This window comes from Idiotropiscis lumnitzeri, chromosome 11, assembly GCF_059441095.1.
Source record: "Idiotropiscis lumnitzeri isolate Australia: NSW breed Sydney's pygmy pipehorse chromosome 11, RoL_Ilum_1.0, whole genome shotgun sequence".
In the NCBI taxonomy this organism is placed as follows: Eukaryota; Metazoa; Chordata; class Actinopteri; order Syngnathiformes; family Syngnathidae; genus Idiotropiscis; species Idiotropiscis lumnitzeri.
In genome coordinates, this window is record NC_142401.1 from 14,549,187 (window position 1) to 14,562,591 (window position 13,405).

A 13,405-nucleotide genomic window follows, 5' to 3' on the forward strand; every position below is an offset into this window, starting at 1 on the left:
GGGGGGGGGGGATGTTAAGAGAGATGTTTCCTGCTAAATCTTCTTCGGGGAAAAGGTTAAACTTGTTTCTATTTACAATGTCAAATCCTTGTTTGGTCAACACCTTGGACAGACATAGCCTTCTATTTTTATTCCGGGTGCAAGTCTAACACAACTGTGCGCATAAGTAAATTTTGCTCGACCGAATTAGGACGTAACGGGGCATTTGTGCTGTTATGGGATGGAAGTACACTTTTCCGAGCCAACCCGTGTGTCGTCCCTCTTTTGTAACAATATCAGGGTGGCCAAAGCACAAAGTCGAGTACGCCGTGCCTAACATTGCAGGGGAAAAAAATAGCTTGTGGATCCATCGGCTGGCTCGCTGATTTCCTATATAAGATGCTGATGATGCTTATGATCCATTCAATAATTCAGAGGGATTGGCCCACGCTGTTTTTTTTTTTTTGCAGAAGCCCTGGGGGACGAGCCTGAAACACCCAGTGAGGCTTAAATTTCCCCATTGTGGGACTAATAAAGGACATCTTTATCTTTATCTTTATCTTTATCTTTAACTTAATGGCAATGCACCGTCTTTAACGCCAAGCGCAGACTACTTTGTATCACAAATTTATCAGGTGTGTCAAGGGCGGGGCTGCTTCGTGCACCGGCACACCCAGACGAGCGCAACACGATGCCAAACACGTTAGACTAGATTTGTGCTGGCCCGAAAATGAAGTTACGTCTGATTTTACGCCGGAGCCAGTCTACCAAAAGAATGCCCTTAATGTGTGAGAATGACGTTTTTGTCATCTTGATGACACCACACGCTATAAGAGTGTAAGCAAAAAACAATGTTTTACTTTTCATGAGTAGGCGTCGCTCACATTGAACATTTAGAGCAAGCTTGGCCAAACTACGGCCCGGGGGCCACATGCGGCCTGTTAAACATTTTAATCCGGCCCGCCGAACTTGAAAAAATTTAAACAAACAAACCTTGTTAATGTTTTAGTTTCTAAATACTGTGGTTTTTCAAAGACATATACATTGTTGTAATGCTTTTGTTCACTTACATTTAAAATCAAATGTATTTATTTTCTCTGATGAGGTGAGGCTACCAAAACGCTCCATCCATTTGCTACTTAGTCCAGCCCCTCTGTCAAATTTTAGAGCCCATTGTGGCCCGCCAATCAAAAAGTTTGACCACCCCTGATCGAGAGTGTGTCCCTCACACAGCAATAATCAGACCTAATTTGAGCGTTACGAGTGAAGTCAGCGAAGGGCCAATTGTCAAATGTATCACTGATCTTGAGTGATTGTGCTATTGTGCGGGACGTGTTAAGAGGGATTTTGCCTTCCAGACTTGCATCAGGACCGACAATGGGAAATGTTAAAGCAGCTCAATATTGCCATTGGCAAATCGTCATTTGAACGGTCAACACAGAGTTAGGATGAGCCCCGAACTCGACCTCAAGCATCTTCAAATCCTCCTTTTTCACAGTTTTTTTCTCCTGTGTATTTTTCGGTGGTTTGGTGCCCCTCACAGGTTAGTCTTGGTACTATGACAGACATCTGGTTTAGGAAAGAAAATCACAGAGGAGATCATTTGCGTGTTGTGTGTCAACCTCAGTACACCATCCAATAAGAGCAGCAAGATTTTTTTTTTCCCTTGTTATGTAAGCCGTATAGAAAATGGATGGATTGATATGTGGGTCCTCTCTTAAAAATCGGTATGTGTGTAACCTGTTTGACGTATGTTTCTAATCTGTATTCATGAACTTTTTTAATTCACTTACACGTATTTAATCACTGGAGCACACAAATGGCCTTCATCACAAAATACTTGTTGTATTCACACAAGATATGAACCTGTCATGTTAAAATGTCATCTTTTGCAACACTAAAAATGGACTTGTATTCATAATATATGCATCAACGCTCTCCAAAATAAAATGTGTATTCTTATTTAAAAAAAAAAAGCAAAGGTGTGCCTTTTAAGGGTTGTTTGTACATAACCATGTAATAAACTTTGGTAACTTTTAACATACGTTGCCCGGCTGTTTTCTTTATCGAATTGGCACGTATCACCGTTCTAACGTTTGGAGTGAATAATTCATCTTAATTAAACCTCTAAATTGCCTGTGACCCTCATGAGGACGAGGGTTAAAGAAAATGGATGGATGGAGACTGATTCACATTTAAGGGGGTGTCCCCTCACCCCACTAAATAGAAACTTTTAAAAAAAAAAATATTTTTTAATGCAGTGAAGTTATAATGTCACAATTTAAAAATTAATACAAATAAATAGTGGGTGCAAAGTTTTAAAAATATATTTGACATTTTACTGAATATATTACTAAAAATGTTATTGAGTTGACACAGCTGAAAATTCAAAGTTTTATTGAGCCACTTTAACACCACCCCAAAAAAAAATTATGTACACTAAAATGATTCTGACCTTGTGTATTTAAAACAACCAAACATTGGCTTAAAAATGTCTGGCTAGCTTAATGCTAACACATAATGCAAAACGCTGTTAACATGCTAACAGCAGTGATAGTCGCTGTTTTATTGGCCTTTAAGCAACGTATATTTGAATACATACATTGGAGGCACACATGTAGACGAGTAATAAAGCAATATTCACAGGCATGTTATCCTCGCCAAATATTGACTAATTTTACAGCGTTTTAAAGAGACATAGAACAAGTTCTATTCTTTTTTTTTATCTGCATGACTATTATACTGCCTCCTTGTGGTCAGGGGCAGCACTATGAATTGATTTGCAGCATTAAATTGTCGTTAATTCTTTAGTTCAATATTATAGAGTGATATTTTTCCTTATTTAAAACACAAACCTTAAGATTTAATTTTTTGGCGAGGCAGGCTGGAACTCATCTGTTATTCATTTCAATGGGGAAAGATGATTCGAAACATTCTCCTACAATTCCCATGCAAAAGTCTCCCACTTTTTTCACGGACTTTTTTGCCAGCCTGTGACTATCAGAACATATTGCATCGGCCTGGCGGTCAGTCGAGCACCTCGAAGGGTTCCTGCGGTCTCGCATCAACAAATGCTCCTCTCATGCAACAGTGGTAAGCTTTAATGCCCCATCTCATCATCGTAAACATGCAAAAACAAAAGCTCCTGTCGTGCGGCCTTTATTCAACAAGCGGGCATTTATGACATGCGCACAGATGTGTACAATGATGATGATGGTAGGCCGCGTTAAGTCAGCGTGGTGTGTGATGGAGGCAATTAGGCCTGCTGCTCGCCAACTGTTTTCCCTCTTACATGCTTTTACTGCAACAAGGATGTGTTATCAAGCATGGAACAGATGCTTTGTGTGTGTGTGCGTCTGTGTGTGCGCGTGCATTTGCGTGTGTATCTGTGGTAGCATAATGCGAGCTGCGCATATATCAAAACCATCACATTTGATCACATCTTTCTCCCCCTCCTTTCTGCTCGCCCTCCTCTTGTTGCAGCGTTACCGTGGCAACGGCAGGGGTCCTCTCACATTGGCTTCTGCTGAACTCCGGTGAAATTGGCAATCAGTCTGTCAGATCTGCTGAAGGGGTGGGGGGGGGGGGGGGTTGTGTGTGCACAGCGGTTGAATATATTTTGATGAACAAGGAGCAGTGGAGACAATGTATGTTGGGCTGGAGAGGAATGTGGAACAAGGTGTGGGGAAAACATTTTTTGTGTAAGGCGAAAAAGCAAAAACAAGACATCTATTTTAATGGAAATGTTTCAATGTTTTAGTGTGTTTAAATTCAATTTCTGCATTAATGACATAATAGCCATGATAGAGGACCTCACCAAAAATGCTTTTTTTTTTAACCTTGTTTAGGGAAATATGTAACCATTGTTTTTTTTGTTTTTTTTTTAATTCTGTTTAGTAGGTGAAAAAATCAGATGTCATATTTTCTATCAATAAGTTATATAGTGTATAATTTATTACTATATGTTGAGAATTACAGAGCGCTAGAGAGAGAGAGAGAGAGAGAGACATCGTGGTATCCATTTTGTTTCAAATGTTAAAAAAAAAAAAAATATATATATATATATATTTATTTATACACACACACACACACACACACCCACACACCCCCACACACACAAATTGCCACTTAGTGTTAATGGCTGTATGCTGACTAAAAAGAAAGACTGCATTGTCCTTTTTAATACAAATTAAATCCATGGCCACAATCAACTTACAATTCTCCGTAATTGTGAATCCTCAAAGGACAGCCACCGAATAAATAAATAAAGACATACATGTGATATAACAACACATAAAATGATACATAAAAGAAGAAGTCCTCAGGGAGCAGGCCTCCATTTGTGTGCTTCATGTGATTTCTCTTCTTTAGATGACAGCCAAATAATACATGCGGGCTGTGGACAAAGGTTTTGGGATGCCAACAGGAAGTTACAATGGAAGAAAATGCGGCTATCATCCACTGTCCTACAAGAAGACTTTTTGCAAGATGCCAAAGTGTGTCTAAGAAAGCGGTACTGAAAGAAAGTACGGTTGTACAAATTTACCATTACTGTAGAGCAGGGATGTCAAATTCATTGTTGGCGCAGGCTACGTTGTATTTACGGCTTCCTTCAGAGAGTTGTTGCATGTATGATTGCCTAGTATATTTTCAAGAAATTGAGATATAACTGAAGTCAAGACAATTATAAATTGTGATTTTCGCAAGAAACATCAAGTCAATGTACGGGCTACATGATAATGATGTGGAGGCCCAGATCTGGCCCCCGGGCCTTGAGTTTGACATTGCTGCTTTATTAAAAACTTTGTCAAGTAATTTCATTTGAATCAAAATTACATTTAGGATACGTGTGTGCAAAGACTTTTTTTTTGTAGCGCAAACTTAATAAATGTTTCACATACACCCACATATGTAGTTATGTACGCTCACTGAGCACAGTAATCCAAAATTGTAGACCGATGCGCCCTCTAGTGGTGCATGAACGAATCACTAAGTACATTTCTGTTGTATTTAACTTTTATGCTGAAAGCATTTGCATTTGAACTTTAAAAAGTCTGTTTTGAAACATTTATAAAGGTAAAAAGTTGACTTAATATTTAGCTGAAGTACATTTTACTCCCAAGGGGCTTCACATATTGGATTTTTTTTTCATCGAGAACATTGCTATTAAATCTTTGAATTAATTTTAAAGTTTACTTTAAGGTTACAAATAAATTCTCATTTAGTTTGCATGTTCTCCCTGTACTTTTTGTTGTTGTTTGTTTTCTGTGTGCACTCCGGCTCCTCCTCACATTCTTAAAACATGACAGGGTTCATTGAAGCCTTTTATTTGTCCATAGATGTGAATGCAATTGTTTGTTTTACTTTATGTGCCTTGTGATTGGCTGGCGACCAGTCTAGGGGATACCCAACCTCTTTCCCAAAGGCAGCTGGGATAGGCGCCAGCCAGATACAAATAAGACAAATTAAAAAAATTATTCCAGCCATTTGTATTTTGCTTTTGTTACCAATACTTTGCTATTCTTATTTATTTTAATTAATATTTTATTTCTAATTATCTTTTTATTTTTAATTGTACTTCTATTCATGTATTTATTTGTTCGAATATTTTCCATTTATAATTCAAGTTGAGTAATTTATTAATGTGGCCGACAGAGGGCAGTCGTGTGCCGCGTGAGTGGCATGTCAGTATGTGGTGGTAGTCAGTAGGGGTCTCTGTGCCTCCATTGAGAGGAAGCACAAAGAAAGACATGACTATTCCTTCAAGTGGAAGTGTAGCAAGAATGGAAGGGGGGCGGGCGGTAGATTGGACGGGGGGGGGGGCTGATAACATTTAAGATTTGATTGGAGCTGACCTAATTCCGAACAGGACATTCTACAATATCCAATATTCCTCCTTTCCCTCCCCCACTTTTTCCTTTCTTTTCCTTCTTGAACACAAAAGGACTGGAGCGAATAAAGAGGCCGCGGGATTAATACCAAAGCATGAGATGAGCAATTCATATTCCAATTCAAAGAGCATGTTATCTATTTTTTTTACACACACACACACACACACATGCGCTCTTCCATACTGACATTTTTTGTTCCCCCTTCAAAGCAGGATTGTGGGGAACTTTCCAGGAACAACAATAGAGATGGCATTTATGTGCAGGTGGAACGTGAGTGAGGTGCACGTTCCCATTACCTTCCCCAAAAAGCGTGTCAAATGTGTGGATGGGATCGAGCACAGGAGGAAAGGGGGAAAATGCATAAAATGAATGCTGAGGCTAACTTTCTGTACCCCATAATTACAGACTGAAGCTTGCCATTTTTTCCTGTCCCCACTAGACTATTCCTTAAGGTTTGTTGCTACTCCTGTGTGTCTTATGGGGAGCGGCTTGTTAAATATGCCAAAGCAAATTGTATTTTCGCACAAGTAAGCTCCTTGGAAATATTCCATCAGGGCACCCCCATATGCCCCCCCCACCCCGCCCCCCTCTAAATGTAGTTATGAATTTTAAAGTAGACTTGTATTACTGCAGGAGAGAGGTGTGTGTGTGTGTGTGTGTGTGTGTGTGTGTGTGTGTGTGTGTGATCGGAATACTGAGCACAAAGCGCCAGATTGGAATTCCTTGTTCTTGGGGCGGCTTTAAAGGGGCTGGGAGTGGGGGGCTGTCAACAAGGAAGGTGGAGGAAGAAAAAGGGCGGAGGTTAATATTGGCTGCCAGGATGACAAGAACACTATTTTGTTGTTCCTACTTCCGACAAGGAGGCAAAGTTTTACAGTTATTGGTGTGTAAGTACAGGCAGTGTTGAGAAAAGATGGGCGAGGGGGCGGGCACTAAGGCATGTACCTGAGGTGGGCGTATCCACTCCCCCATTGATGAAAATTTTTGAATGGGTATCAAAATGACTTGGAATAGTCAATCCATGGATAAATGAGGCTGATGTGGTGCAAATTAATTAATATTTTCCTCCATTTTCCCCCGGAGACCGACCTCCAATTTAAAGGGAGCAGCCCATTCAACCATTTACAATCCAGACGGCAACCTCAACCAATAAACAGCAAAGAAATTTGCTTTATGTTGCAAATTAAGATCAGAAAAATGTTGCTTTTCTCTTCAACATGAGATGTGTGCTTTTTATTTCTTGAAACTGTCACGATCATGCACACAGAATTTCAAACCCAAAAACCATCGTGAGCAAATACAAAACTTTACTCAAACGAGAGAACTTGAGCAAGAAATAAATGCAAATTAATCAAAACAATAACTGCATCAGCATAAGGCTGAAGCAAAAACAAAACTAACACAGTGGCTCACAGTGGAAGTTTGACGCCGGAATAAGTGACAAAAAACAGTGACACAAGGGTGATGTGAAAACAAAACTAGCGGAAATGAATGTAACGGAAGCACAGTGAACAACAACAAAGAAGACAGTAAATACTAAAACCGGAATTTATTTTTGCGAGACTAAGATATCTGGCGGATGACAGAAGCACACGATTGACTAACAAAACTAAGCAAGCAGCAACAATATTCCGGCGACTAACTTGCACTTCTCCTGCACCTTTCTACCCAGCTGATTAGGATAACAACCAGGTGTGTACTGGAGGCTCCGCCCATCCACCAGGCCAAGGGACTGGAAAAACAAAAGTTAGTCGCTGAACATGAATTTATTTGTTGTTTGTTGTTGTTTTCAGATGATAATGAATGCATGCCTGTGAATATCGTTATATGTCTCCATGGGTTGCTCCACCATTTGTGTCGGAATGCCTTTTGCTTGAAAGATTAGGAAGGAATGACAACCGTAAAAGCGCATCGTTAGTTACATTATCCTCTGCAAAGCTGTTAGAATGCATTCCATTGTTTTTAACTTTAAATTTTCCGCTATTTGTGTCATGTAAATCAATGTAAATCACCTTGATGTGCGCCCGTGATTAAAAAGGAAGCGGTTAAAGAAACGAGCGAGTGAGGGGGCGTTTTAAAGGGCCAAAGCAAAGCCCATTTCACGCCTCTCCTGCATACTTTCATACTTACTTAACTTTGCATAACATCATAGCCACATTGAGATATATTCACACTTTGCTTTCTGTTTCTATCCCAGGCTATTCATGAGCATATGTTCCCCTGTGAATTCCCCCTTCAATAAATATGCGCAGCGTTAATTGTTCGCCTTCGTAATTAGACCGCAGTTCTGTTCTTTTTGGCTCAGGTGTAATTTGAAAACGGCCTTCTTTTGTCTCTGTTTTCTGGGCTTTTGGCAGCTTCTGACAATTTCCATGGTAATAAGATAGATAGAGAGAGAGAGGGGTGAAAAACAGAGGCCCATCTCAATGTGAATGGCTTATTAATAGAGCCGCTCTCAGGCAAACAGATGGCAGCTGCCAAACACAAACACAGAAAATAACACACGCCACAGACACTAATTCAATTAGACAGGAATAGACATTCCTCAGTGCCGTTTCCATTCATTTGATTAATCCGCAAATAAAATCAAAATGTGACACCCCCTCCCCCCCCCAAAAAAATAGAAAAAATCTAAATGGGCCTTCTCCAGAATGTTTGACAGTGACAAGCGCCGAAACAAAGTCAGCGTGGGCGTGAGAGGAAAACGGGATTTCAGTCATTAGCGACGAGCGGTTAACGAAAGCAATTAGTGCACTAATGAGCGATTGGATTGATTTGGGTTGATGCTAATGCTGTGAAGAGTTTATCACAGCGCCGCTTTTACTGTTAGCATCGGAGCTTGAAAGAAAATGCAGCATTCTGCCGTAAGGGAGGCCAGTAAGATCGTTTCAATAGACTGACAGTTCATTTCTTTTGTGGATCCGCTGTTTTACGTAGCAGTACTTTAGATGTAATCGCTCTCAACATAAGCAAGCCTTTCACTTTTAAACTTTAGCAATGAATGAAGCACTGATTAACAATCATTTGTTTTCATGTCAACTAAAGATGGTAGGCTAAAGTCATTTTCAACTTTCAACATGTTGGCATTTCTCTCGCTTATAATCAACCTGACAAGCCGAGATTCACCCCAAATGTTTACTTTCTACTCTCGCTCGGCTGATCTGAAAGCGATGCACTGCCACCATCTCCAGGGATCTGTTCGTCATGACAGTAGTTTACAAACCTGAATTTTTCAGAAAGCTGCGTCAGAAGTCTGCCTGTTGAAAAACATATTTGACGCACACAAACAGTTATATGGAAGTGGCAGTAAACGGATGGATTACGGTTGATGATGTATAAATGCATCAAATATTTCCACAGCAGCGCATGTGTTTACTTTGCTTTGTAAAGTACTGGTAATAAAAGTACCCAAAAGGCGCGTGGTCAGGATTTTGATTTTTTTTTTTTTTTATTGACTTTTGAATGAATGTATTTAGATTGTGTAATAGTTTATTTTTATTCATTGTTTACTTCAGTGGTGTTGTTAAAGATCTACTTGTTAGCTAATAAGCAAAGCTAGCCTAGCCAGCAAACGTACTTGTTAAATGTTTGTTATTATTTTACAACCAATTGTGGCTAAGACTACCCGTGATAATTTGTTCAAACTTGCTGTGGTAGAATATATTAAATTAGCTAATGGTGTTTACTTGATGATTTGCTCAAAACTTATCATGCACACGAAAGTGCAACCTGAATTCTTGTCAAAGCTGCCAGTATTTCTGTCTGTGTGCATGACATTCTCACCACTGTGGCACCAACTTTGCAACCGGAACAGTTTTGCCTGCTTGCAGTCCTTCAAGGCGACGCCAGTGTAAACTTTTTCTCAACTCACGCTTTAATTGATTTTTAAGTGAATTTCATATACAGTAGTTACTGTTTGACCTGCATTGGACAAAATAAATGCAGGTATGAATGACCTGAAATAAAATATATACTTGTCATATTGTCATTTAGAGTATTTGGGGGTATCATACACCTTGATAAATAAAGTGACTTCAATATCAAAAATAAATTGTGATCAGATCATAATTGCAGAGTGTTACAAAGTTCAGGATATTTGAAATTTAATTAGACCCTAATGCTTGATGATTAATTAAATGTGAAAAATGCTGTTTTAGGCATGATGTTGCTCTCTCTTCCCGGAAAAACAAGCTAAGAGAATCTACTGAACAAAGGTTAAAGAAAAATAATTTTAGAAGAGGGACATATCGCGAATGCAAATTGAAAATGTTTCATCATCAAAGCAGGAAGAGTAGGCCAATTTGATTGAAAACAAACTGAATGAAAAAAGAAGACAAATTATATGTTTTTCGGTAGCCTTCAAACGAAAAATTATATAAGAATAGTATTTCCTAATCATACAAAATGCACAGTCTAATACTATAAATTAAGCACAAACATGCTAAAATTAAGCTAGTGTTCTGGTTAACAGTTTTGTGCCTTCCTTGAATAGTGATTTTTTTCATACATCTGTTTAAGTCATACATCAGGTTCGAAATTGCTTCGTCCTCCGTAGCCCTCCGGTAACCCCCTCCACAATTTGGGCCAAGTTGCCCACCTCGGATCGACTTCCGTTTGAGATGGTAACCTACGAAACACTTTGACTTGCAGTCTATGAAGCTTTCACAATGACCACTTGACAAAATTTTATCAAACAAGTGTGACCTATCGAGGTTATCAGCCATATTGGCATGCTGATTTCCCAATCACTTGATTGAATATTGAGTAAGCTGTCATTCAATGACAGTCAGGCACCTACCACCTAAAGGGCAACCTGAGTCAGAGGAAAATGGAAGAATACAAGCCGACATTTTTGGGGGGGCTTTTTGGATGAGCTGTGTCCACACAGCACTAAATATGCCGTAATCAAGTACATAAATGAAAAGATGCCAAGGCGATCTCATGCTCGTTTTTCACATTTTTTTTTTATTATTATCATCATCTTCATAATGCAGGTTGGGAAAATAAGAAGTATTGTGACACAAAAGAGATGCGGCAGCAGCTACAAATGTACAAAAGAAAGAAAAAGAAACATTTCGCTTTGGGTAGACCCCAAGTGCGGGGCATGAAAAAAAATATCTAACAAAAAGAAAATGAAAACACAATCAAACAAAAAACAACTTGGAAAATAAAGTTAATTAAAAAAACAATGTAATGCATATTACATTGAAACAAAATAAAACAACCAAAAAAAAACAAAACAATGTAAAATAAAAATACAAAACAAAAGGTTGAACTTTAAAACAAAAATGAAACTAATAAAATACAAAACAAATATAATAAAGCAAACAAAAAAAACAACAAAATAAAACGTAGAGTGGAAAATACATTTAAAACAACAAAAATAAAGTAAAACAAAACAAAATTAAACACAAAAAAACTAAATAAACTAAAAACAAAAACAGCAATAAAACAATGAAGAAAGCACTGATATAAAATAAAGCTAATAAAAGACTACAAAATAAGAAAAAAAATCAAAGTAAAGCAAAACAAAATAAAACCATTGAAAAGAACAAAAAGCATATTGAAAACAAAATGATACCTATTTTACAATAGAAAAAAATAAGTCATTGAATTTGTTCATAAATAAAATTTGGAATTGGCTGATGGGCAATTGGCAAGTAACGTTGACCATTTAAAATATTTATCATTACTGACTTTACAAATAATATATCCACAATTGGCTTTTTTGTCTTTATTTTTATTTCATTATTTTTTTACAGAACTTATAATGCTCAGGAGATTTAAAAAAAGGTTATTCAGTAAAATGCATTTTATGACCATCACACAGGCGATAAAAATATTCACACAACCAGAAACCTATATATAAAAAAAAAAGACAAACAAACTCAAAACAAAACAAAACAAAAAAAAACCCATCAAGAAATAAAAGAAATTAACAATACTGTAAATTCTAGAATTGACTTCACGGGAGACAAAATAATATTTTTTTTCATATGAATTACTTGAGGCAATGCATTATTAAGTTAATATTATTATTGATATTGTTAATTTTTTTTCATGTCCTTCCATTAAATGAAATGCGTTTTGAATTCTGTTTAAAAAAATTAAAAATAAAATAAACACACACGCGCGCTCTCAAAGACTTACACATTTATTTTTTTGTATTTTTTTTTTTAAAGACAAGGAACCCTACGTGAACTTCCTCATTTGATCCCATAAAAGTTGTATTTACAATCACACTGTGTGACAGCTCATTGGACCTCCACGGGTCTTTAATATTTAAAAATAATGATAAAAATAGAAAAAAAAAGACGATCCTTTTTTTTGTAACAATTTGCAGGCCCTTAAAGGAGACATATTATGCATCCCACCCTCCCCGACAATTTTAAATGGTTCTCAGGTTAACCCCAAGAATTGAGAAGTCTAAACATTTCTTTAAATCTTTAATTACAGATTTATACAATTTTTTACAGCATATTCCTTGCCATGCTATGTACACTCTTAAAACTGCTGGGTTAAAGTTAAACCAAATCGATTCCTCAACCCAATCAGATGAGTCAAATGAATGAACTCAACCAGCTCAAAATTCACAGCTATCCAGCGAGCAGGTTAGGAAACAATCCAGCATTTTTTTAGTGTGTAAAACGCTAAAGTGTGCTAATGCCAATCTACTACTTTATTGGTGGTAAAGTTTGGGTGTTTTTTTTTTTTTATGCAAATTGGCCCTTTTGTGACATCACACTGGGCCTCGCCCATGCACATTTTGGAAAATAGGGAGGTAATTAAGATTCACTTGTTCGTTTCATTTCACACTTAGTGGGAGCACAGGCCCAACTATTTGTATACAACCATTAAAAAGTCAAATATGGCTGCAATATGTCCCCTTTAAGCAATAACAAACATAGAAGTGGGATTAATATATTCTGAGAGCAGAGGTGTGGAGGGGGAGCAAGGCAGAAATAAATAAAACGAGTAACATCAACAACAAGAACAAAGTTTCTCGAATTAAAGCTGGATGGGGTCCCTGAGGGGACAAAAAGGACGAGCGCTCCACAACCCGTCCTCGCCTGCCACGCAGCAACCGAAAATGGGCGACGGGGGCCTCGTAAGTGCTTATACATGAAGTTGCCCCCACACGCTTGCCCCGCCCCCTCACCCGGTCCCTCCCAAAAAGTCCCATCACGAGAGGAAACGATGGTGTGGAGCGGCATGTTTGTATGTTTTAAGTACACGTATGTACACGTATGTAAGGAAGGAGGGAAGGGAGAGAGGAGACGGTCGGTTGAGCCGACGGGAGGCCGCTTTTAACGTCCCGATGGGGGCTCAGGTGAGGTAGAGGGGCTTGTCCCTGCCTATCATGCTGCCGCTGCAAAAGACATCATAAGCAAAAAATGAGACGGAGAAGCAGAAACAGAAGCAAAACAAATCTCGAGAAAACAACGGCAAGAATACAAGCGATTTGGGATTGTCCAGGATTAATACTTACAAGTATATTTTCTTGATCCTCTGTGTGGACTGACTAATATTACTGC

The 13,405-nt window shown here is 38.3% G+C and overlaps 1 protein-coding gene across 3 annotated transcripts in view; it reads right to left on the reverse strand.

Annotated features, from left to right (window-relative positions):
• Positions 1-10,814: 10,814 nt before the first annotated feature.
• tox2 (TOX high mobility group box family member 2) overlaps positions 10,815-13,405 on the reverse strand; it is a 100,921-nt gene continuing 98,330 nt past the window's right edge. For all 3 annotated transcript variants that reach the window (XM_088309889.1, XM_088309888.1, XM_088309887.1), the window contains one exon: positions 10,815-13,239. In XM_088309889.1, the coding sequence (XP_088166015.1) occupies positions 13,197-13,239 (43 nt within the window). In that variant the 3' untranslated portion in view covers positions 10,815-13,196. The remainder of the gene's footprint in view (positions 13,240-13,405) is intronic.